The sequence below is a fragment of the Zootoca vivipara genome, chromosome 7 (genome assembly GCF_965207765.1).
Source record: "Zootoca vivipara chromosome 7, rZooViv2.hap1.1, whole genome shotgun sequence".
Lineage (NCBI taxonomy): Eukaryota > Metazoa > Chordata > Lepidosauria > Squamata > Lacertidae > Zootoca > Zootoca vivipara.
The window spans coordinates 66,283,569-66,292,877 of record NC_142590.1 but is presented as its reverse complement, the minus strand read 5'-3'; the positions used below and the strand labels follow the sequence as shown (position 1 = coordinate 66,292,877).

General features: G+C 46.9%; 1 protein-coding gene across 5 annotated transcripts in view; it reads right to left on the bottom strand.

Annotated features, from left to right (window-relative positions):
- Positions 1 to 823: 823 nt before the first annotated feature.
- MTCL2 (microtubule crosslinking factor 2) overlaps positions 824 to 9,309 on the bottom strand; it is a 90,671-nt gene continuing 82,185 nt past the window's right edge. For all 5 annotated transcript variants that reach the window (XM_035122433.3, XM_035122432.3, XM_035122435.3 and 2 more), the window contains exons 14-15: positions 6,942 to 8,394; positions 824 to 5,374 (exon numbers count right to left, since the gene is read on the bottom strand). In XM_035122433.3, the coding sequence (XP_034978324.3) occupies positions 5,225 to 5,374; positions 6,942 to 8,394 (1,603 nt within the window). In that variant the 3' untranslated portion in view covers positions 824 to 5,224. The remainder of the gene's footprint in view (positions 5,375 to 6,941; positions 8,395 to 9,309) is intronic.

Here is a 9,309-nt window from a genome sequence, read left to right as displayed (position 1 = left end):
CAAGCATGTTTTAACCCCCACTCCCTGCCCACCCCGTTTTACAAACTCATGCAAGAAATAGAAAGGGGCTGCCCCAGAAAAGCCTGCCCAGCCCTGAGCTGGACAGCTGCCAGTGTCTGTTTTGCATTTCTGCTCTGTTGATGAGAACAGGCCCAGCCTCTGCCCAGCTCTGTATGTGGAAGATAGCAAGAGCTAGGCAGACCATCTCTGTTCCCCTGGCACAGTAAGGCGCTTGGTGGCGACGGCGCAGCCTAGTTGCTACAAGCTCTGCGTTTGCTAGTGGTAATTGAAACACTCACACAGTTGGATGGAGACAGAGAACAAGGCCACAGATGTGATATTTGCATGGATCTTGCTGGCCTGCCAAAATGAAGCAGCTCAGCCACCTAGGAACAGGCTGCAGCAGTTCACAGGAATCAATGCTAAATAGGCTGTGCTGAATAAGTAACCTTCTGAGCACACAGCCCTGAGAGTGAATAATGTGAGTCCCACATTATCGGGGGGTGGGGTGGGGCTATTATGTGCTTGTTACAGCTCCTGCCTAACTCCATTCCTTGTGTATTTTGCCCCATTGTCTTTCATTAGCTGCACGCTATTTTTATTTTGACTTGCAGTGCTTACCAAGAGTCAGTCCTTATATCACTTTAAATGTGCTTGCCTACAGAAGCAATAATGCCTTGGGATTCAGATTCCCTGCAATTTTGTCTGAAAGGGAATGTGGGGGGCCCTTGAACTTCTGCAAGTGAATGCCGTTCAAGTAATGCAGGAACTGGCTCCAAGAGAATCCTATACCTGGCAATGTGATGCTGGCCCCTTTCCCCCCCCTCTTTGCTCTGCCAAGGCAGTGTTAGCAGCCTGTCTGTTCAGCCAAGCAAGTATATCCAGGCAATTACCAGCATACAGATTCTTAGGCTGGGAATGTCTGATGGCATTCCGCAGAGTTGCTTCCAGCCTCCTCCAGGCCCCTGAAATAATGTTTCACCAGCTCCATATTAGACATCAGGGCTGATTGTCTCCCCTGAGAATGAGCTCACTATCCCCGTGAAACACAATGAGCAGATCCACAGACTGTCATACAAGGACAGTGCCCCTGGCTTGGCACCTGCAATCCCATAATCCAATAGGTATTTTTATTTTAGCTCATCTTCTGCCTGCCTCACCTAGCTCCCTACTCCCAAATTTAGAGAACAGCAGTATTTAAAGAAACTCCTTTGGAGATCAAGGATTTAAAGTTACATTGGTTTCTCTGCCCCTTGGCCAGTGCTCAACATAGCCTGTTGCTGCATCAAAACAGGAAGCAGAAAGATGCTTTCAGTGAGCCTTCGCTGGGATTTAGTTTAACCTCATCAGCTAATACATTCTGAAGGTGCCAAAGCACAGGAAAAAAGTACACTAAACTGATCAATTGGCTGCAGGGAATACCAAAGCTTTTGTTATGTAGCCCTGATGTTGTTTTGCTTTTCTTGCTTTTAACCCAAACCAGAGACATCTTGGACAGCAACGCTATGGGGAGTGAAACTGTTATGTCTCCCTTCGGCTGCAATCCTATGTGTGCTTCTTTGAAAGCAAGCACAAAGAACTCAGGTGGATGAAGTTTCAGGTCCCCCTGAAGCATCTCTGTTGCTAAAAATAGCAGCATGGGGTAGAATTCAATACAGCACTATGGAGGTCACTCCATCAGCACAAGCATTTATTGCCTGAGAGAATGATCTCCGCTTTCCTCCCACTGTACACTGCACTGACCTTGCAGAGCAGATCTGGAGGAAGGCATGGGGGGAGAAGAGCATGCTCCAATGTGCTAGTGGGAGCCCTTGCACTGGCTTCCGGTGGTGGAATGGGCTAGCTGAATCCGACCCATGGACCTTTAATAACAAACACAATGGACATGCACTTCAGGACAAGGAAGGCTGCAGGAGAATCAGGTGCCCATCACTTGGCAAGAAAGCAAGCAGTAGTTTTCTGTAGAGTAAGAGGCACTCAGACATGATTCCCAGAGGAATCATTCATTCCTCAAATACCATTTTATGAATGGCTTTTTGGTCTCTTTCATCTAATGTTTTTGTAAAGAAACAATAGAGCTTACAATTGAAGAAGATTCAGTGGAAGGACCAAGGCAGATTGACTATGATGTGTTAGTGATAAGTGAGCTGCAAATATTTGAGACCAATCAATCAGAAATATTCCTCGTTGGGGATGGGGAGAGATTGCAAAAGCAAAATCTCTCAAGTTCTAGCTCATTTGAGGGCCACTCTAGTCCTTCAAGTAAAGATGTGCATGAAAGTATATGAGCAATGGGATGAGTGGTCTTAGTTGAATCTGACGAGCAGAGGATAAGGGGCTGATCTGGATCTCCAGGTGCCAGGGTGAAGTCACCCTGTTCTGCCCAGACCTTTGCCCCTCTCCATGCCTTGGGAGAAGCAGAATAATAGTAGGCAAAAATAAGCAAATATAGTCAGCAGAATTTATTCACTGCAAAATTCAGCTTAGCTTGGTGCAGAATTTAGGAAAAAATATTAGCACAAAGTACACCAAGCCATGTCTATGGTCTCTTCAGTTGTAAACATGTCAAAGGTTTACAAAAAAATAAAAAACAATATTTTTCTTGTTTTGCAAGTTATTTTAAATAATATGATGTCACAGACATTTACATTGCTGCATTACTAATTAGCTACATAATGAATTGAACTTCTGAATTTTATCACACAAATGACAAAAACCTAAAACTCAAATTAAAAATACAAATTAAAAATTATGACTTGCAAGGTATCAATTGAAAGTCAGCCAAAATGCAGGTTTCAGAAGATTTATTTTTTAAAAAATGTTGCCTGCTTGCAAAGATTTGTGGGTTTAAGAAATTTCATGTTCATTTCAGCTTTTCAAGCCTCTTTTTCAATCTCATTGATAGAGGAGGCTGTGATAATCTTCTCTGTAGACTATAAGGATGACCGGCTGTTTTATTATAATAACAAAAAACTGACCCACTGAGATTCTGATATGGATCAGTCAGGTTCTACTGCACCTCTAAAGAATATTCCTTCCAAATCCTCTCTGAAGGCTGATGTATATTTTTAAACAAAAACTAAAAACCACATAGTACACAGCCCTTCCATGTGATTATACCACTTCACGAGTGGGTGACGTGGCTTGTTTAAACAATTGCTCACATCAAGTGCCCAGCCTGTGAAAAGCAGACGTGTCAGAGGTAGAGTGTGTTCTAGCTGATTATTCTGCCTGACATTCAAGTTTTCTATCCGCAGGGAATTTTGAGTTGCTTTTTCTCTTTTACATGGACAACCACTCTAACTTCTGATCCCCCAGCTGCATTCTCGAGTGGCACAGTTCCTGAAGAGCCAGCTCTCTCTGGAAGGGTACTTTCAAGGAAGCCAGGGCTTGCTCTCGCATATGTTCCACTCAGTGGTGTATGTACTGTGACCCAGAATTGTCCTACCTTTCAGATCACATCCCTGCAGAAGTGTGACCTACAAAGAGTTGCAATACACACAAATCTGTGCTACTGAATCTGGAGGTGGAGCAGCAGCAAAACTTGCCTACTCCCCAAATCCCTCAGCAAAGCAGACGAGTCAATTAAAAGAGAGATCCTCTGCTGGAGCCCTGAAAGTTGTTTGTATGAGCAGATAATGCACTATGCTGGATGCTGAAGGATCCCCATAAATACCTTTTCTCTGGAATAGGGTTGACTCACAGGAACTAGCAACCATCAAAATATTTAGTAGAGCACTGGCAGCAACCATAGGAGAAGCTCTGCCCTGAGATATATGCAGCAGGCACACAACCCCCTGTCTCCTGTGGAACTTGGAATGTTCTGCAGCACTGAAAAGATGGTACCTCTTCTACCCATTCACTGTCTCATCTGTATTTTCATTCTATGGGCTCTGTGCTTGTTCACCTCTGCACTCAAGCAATTTCCTCTCTGTGAAACTAACTATTCTTACAGAGGCAAGTTTTGAGATTTCCAGTTGAAAAACAAGCAACAAATGACAGAAGCAACTCTCCTTAGGAATAACTGCAGCTACCCATTGTGTAGGGCACGGAGAAATGGAAACAGACTGGAATTGTAGACACGGAGGACTCAGCATACCCTTTCTGTGAACTCCTGGTGCTCAACTGCACCGCAGCAGCCAAGCACAGAGGCTGATACAAAGCAACAATTGTTCTGAGCCATGGAGATGGCATCAGAGGCCTGAAGATGAAAAAAATCCAGGTCTACTGATGCATTTCAGTAATCATGGGAAGTTTGATGCACGTGGACAGGAAGGCAACACAGACCATGCTTGCAGGACTGTTTCCCACAGGTCAGGTGCAGGAGAACCGGTAGAGCAAAACTGTGCTCTTGTTTTATCAAGAGTGTCAGCACTCTAAATAGACCATACTGTGCACCACAGTACAGGCTGGGTGCATGGCCTAGTGCTGGTATTGTATGTTGGGCACACCTGGGGGAAACTATCCATGCAAATATGGTTGCAGAGCAAGTCCAGGGCTTTTCCAATCTACTTGTACACAACAGCCTGGAGCACTTATGCTATGGTGGCATTTCCTGGTGGCAATTTTGCTAGCACCCTCCCACCGCCCTCTTTCTCTGTACACCATATTGAATGCCTCGTTCTGGGGAAATCCTATAGTACAGCTGTTCTGAGAGGAGTTCTTAAGGCTTTGAAACCAGCTGTTTCCTGAAGGACTGCTGTTCTCCTTCCCCACCCCGAGACCAAGGCAGGGAGGGGCCAAGCAGCTTTGTTGATACTGCACTCCCTAATCCCTCACTGTGATGCCTTTTGCACAAAGGAGAGAGATGCATCTCCTCAAACTGGTGACACAAACGCGCTCTCACTCTCTCTCTCTCACACACACACAATGCCATGGAAACAGTACAGACTGCTTCACGAGACTCTGGCAATGTCCAGCTCTTGGAGGTCATGTTCCTACTGAGAGGGGGGAGGGACAGAAAGGTTTCCAGTGACCGAGAAACCACACCTCTAGCAAGACTCTCCCACTCTGTCCCCTGCCCACATAGCACAGCCTCTGTGCTGCCGGTATCCCTGTTGAGCTAAGGTGAGACAGGAGGTGCATGGTGTCACCCTGGGTATCTAAGAGCAGAGCCCCTCATCTGCAGCTGGCTCAGAAGTAACCAGTCCCAGAGGTGCCGGAGGGACTGGCAGTTCCAGCGCATAGGTTGCTCTTCCATCAGCACGGCAGCAAGCGCAGCCTCTCACTCACTCAGAGGCCCTGCTTTCTCTTCTAACCGGCTGCCATCAGAAGGGTGCAGCTTGCACCTGGAAGGGGAGTGGCGGACAGCTGAGCGCGATGGCCGAGCAAAACAGGAAGTCAGCGACTGGGAGCTGCAATCACAGGCCATGTCCTGCAAAGAGAGAGAGAGAAGGAAAGGGTAGCATGTGAAAAAGGAGGGGCAACTTGAGATCCGTCGTAGTGTGGCAGTTAAAGGACATGAATCTCAAATGCTCAAATCTCGCCCCAGCAAGAAACTCCCTACATGGTCTTGCTAAGATTAGGCTCTGACCCACCCCCTGCAACAAATCTGCAATATGGAGATGATAATGCAGTAGCACTTCACAGGGATGATATGAAGATAATGGTATCTGAAGCACTGCAAATAGCTGAAATGCACCATTAAAAGCCTAGCAATAGGTAGAGTGCTGCTTTTAACTAAATAGTTTAGGACCAGGTTATCGCCTTCTCCCACATCTACCTGCTTAGGGTTCCCCTCAGAATGAAGTGAGGCAGGTAATTACCAAGGAGAGGGCCTTTTTGGTAGTGGCACCCTAGTTATGGAACAGGGAGGTTTGCCTGGTGCCACCCTCATGGATTTTTCTGGAGCTAGACATTTCTGATTACCTGTGCCTTGTGTAAGCTAGGCTGGCACAGCCCAACCCTCTGGAACTTTGCACACATAGGAAGAGGAGAGAGCAGGGAAGTTCCATTGCACAGCTAAAACTTGTTGCTGTAGCAGAACTGTTTAGCCATATGAATGCACTGCAAGAAAGGTGCCTGGCTTAGGTACAACTTGATTTCCAAGTCTGCTTTATTTCATATTGTCTGTGCCCTTTTGGATTACAATTCAGTCAAGATTTGTACCACCTGCCTACATATCAATGCAAAAACAAACTGCAAGAAACCAGGACAAGCAATTCTAGGATGAGATTCACCTACAGAGTCCTGTCAGCGTTAAGTCCTGAGCAAGGGATTCTGCCTGTGCAATTGGGCTTCCCTCCCTCCTCCCATGATGCCTCCAGAATTTGGGGGCGGGGTCAGAACCCCCAGAACAGCACACAAGGGAGGAGAGGAGGGATTGTTCTGTCTGGCAAGCTGCAATGCTTGTGGTGGCAGGACATTCAACATAGCACAATGTTGAATTCCATCGTATAAGCTACTCATGATCTGCAAATCGGAAGCTGTAGAGTCAAAAAGGTGCAGATAGTTAACAACACCCTTGGTCTCACACTCAGAACAGGGTGTGTCCCCAATGGGTCCACTTGCCAAACCTGACCCCTTGTCTCTTTAAGCTCTTAGTGGTGGTCAATGCAATATACGATGGTGGTTGTTTACATCCTTGCTTCTTGCCCTTGAAGTTTGCAGTGGATAGGAGATAATGCTATGCTACATTTCAGCTCACGGAAGGGCTGGAGGAGGTTAGCGGTGGGGAACCTTTTGGTTGGAACGACTGATGTAAATTATACTTTTGTATAGCAGGCTAGTTTCTATACACATACACACCATCCCCTATGGCATCCAAAAGGGGTTATCAGGGTTCAGATACATTTTAACCATGCAGAAGCACTTGGGGTGTGAAGAAGGGTCAGCAAGGGGTATATTCTGGTTTTGAGAGCCAGGTAGAGAGGCCTGGAAGGCCACATTTGGTCCCCAGGCCTGAAGTCTCCCATCCCTGTTTTAAAGCAAGCAAGCACTACCTCATTGGCAATAATAGCAGAGATGATGTCTGGCTCCTTTAAGACTCTGTCCTTGCCACCTTGGCTTGGGATGGACAGCTTTGGTTCCTCGCTGCAGCTCTGCTTCAAGGGCTTTTTGTCAAGGACCTTGGGGGCACTTTCAGACTGCTGGAGCACAACTGAGGAGGAATGCTCCGGCTTCTTGCTACTGCTGCTGTCTCCTCCTACTGGGTCTTTTTTCTCTGGAGCCAAAGTGGGGCTCTGAGTTCTGCCACACACATTCCGGAAAAACTCCTGCACTATCCCGTACTTAGGAGTTTCTGGCTTGGCTTTGCTTTCCTGGCATCCTGGCTTCCAGATGGACTCTGTGCTCCCAGAATGCTCCACAACATTGAACAAGCTGGACAGGCCATCATTAATGTTGCTGAGAACTGGGCTGTCTCTAGTGGTGGTGGAACGAGCCCAGGCTGAGCCATTCTGTTTAGTCTGATGGAGGTTCCACAGGCTTCGGTCCTTGGAGCTGTCCAGCTTAGAAGATGATCTTCTTTGGAGTTTCGGAGAGCCATACTTGGGGGAGCAACAGGGCCGTTCGATCCTGGAGTGGACTTTGTCCAGAGAGGTCGAGATCTGCTTGCTGCGAACGGATATAAGGGAGGAGCTTCGTGGGGACCAGCTCTTGCTGCTGTGTATGCTGCCCCTGGGCATGTCTGTCTGCAGACCGATGCTGACAAACTGGGTAGTCTGGGTGCCAACACTGGCCAATCCTACTGTCTGGCTGGAAGTGCTCTTAACCTTTCTCTCCAGGGAGCTGGAGCGGATAGCTTGCCTGACACAGTTGGTGATCTCCTTCATGTCGTCGCTCATGTTGCCGGAGATCTCAAGGTCATGCAGGGAAGGCGGAAATCTGGGCACAGGGGCCACAGCTTTCTCGCTCACAGTACTGCTGTCAAGCAGCTCTCGGTGCTGCTTGGAGAAGTTGCACAGCCACCGGCTGTACATGTTTTCGGAGCTGTCCGATTCTTCCTTAGGCTTGGCCATGGTGAACAGGAAGCCAGGCTCAACCATTATCTTCCCGTCTCTCTTGTGTACTAGGGGCGATTCCAACCTACGTACCACCGGTGGGCTATAATATATGCGGATCCCAGTCTTGTCGGGAGCAGTGTAGCTTCTCTGCACATGCTTCTGGGCCTGATCCCGCACAGAGAAGCTGCTTGTCTGGGTGAAGTTGCATGACGAGACATCCAGCTTCTCTGTGGTCAGGCTCTCTGGCATGGGTTGCTCACTATTCAGATAGGCACAGTTATTGGGGGCAAACCCTGCAGGGTCCTTCAAAGTGTCAGGCAACACCTGTGTAGCTGGAGAGCCCTTTTTGCCGCGGACGTTGTCTGTGATGATGGGACTGGTTTTGCCAGGAAGATAAGGAGAACAGTCAAGCAAACTTTCAAATTCAGACATTGAGGAGACTGACTTGGTCCTGGATAGAATAGAGAAGGGAACAAGCACATTTATTAGGGAAGGTGTCTTATTTCTACCTCCAGGCTCTGTCCTTCCTAAGTAGAAGCTTATTCTCCTATTACTTTCCAAGTCATCTCTTAAGATGACCAAGAAAGCAAGAAAAATAGGATGGAAGGCATGCCTTCAATAATGTCAGAATGGACAGAAGACAGATGGATGCCTGCAGACCTGCTTTCCAATTATGCATTCCAAACTTCCATTTGGACATTCTGACATTGCAAAGGCTAATGTCTTCTGCCATTCCCCACTATCTCCATTATCCCTTAAGTTATGAGTAGGGTAAATAATGTTGGGAATTGACCCCCAGATCCATAATTGATGCATGTGTGGAAAAGGGTGTGCATTGCTAAAACAGAAGTGACTGTGGTGAGTTCACTGCACTCACATTAATGCTACCTAATCCAGTTTCATACACACACACACTTACATGGTGTGTGATTCTTTGCACAGAGCTTTGGCCCTAGACTCTTAATGTCTCTAAAAGTCATGACTCCACAGAGAGAGAGCACTTCTCTTGCAGTAGAATTGCTGTGAAGCTCAACAGAAGGTCCCACTTCCCACTCTTGTATTGTCCCAGACAGTGTGAAAAGGGAAACAATTCAATTTGCACTAAGAATCTTATAAAATAATCTATGGGGTACTCTTTTGCTCAAGCTCACTAGGAATTATTGCCTGCATTTTACAGATTTTTTTTCTGAATCAGGAATGTGGAACTTGTGGCTCTCCAAATATTGCTGGGCTGCAGTGCCCTTCATCTCTGACCAGCATTCAACACTCCCATTGTTCTAGGCACATTTTGTGACAGGGAATTTCATATAGTGTGAGCAGTTTCTGAGCTCTGGATACAATTCTGCCTCCCCACTTCCAGCCACTA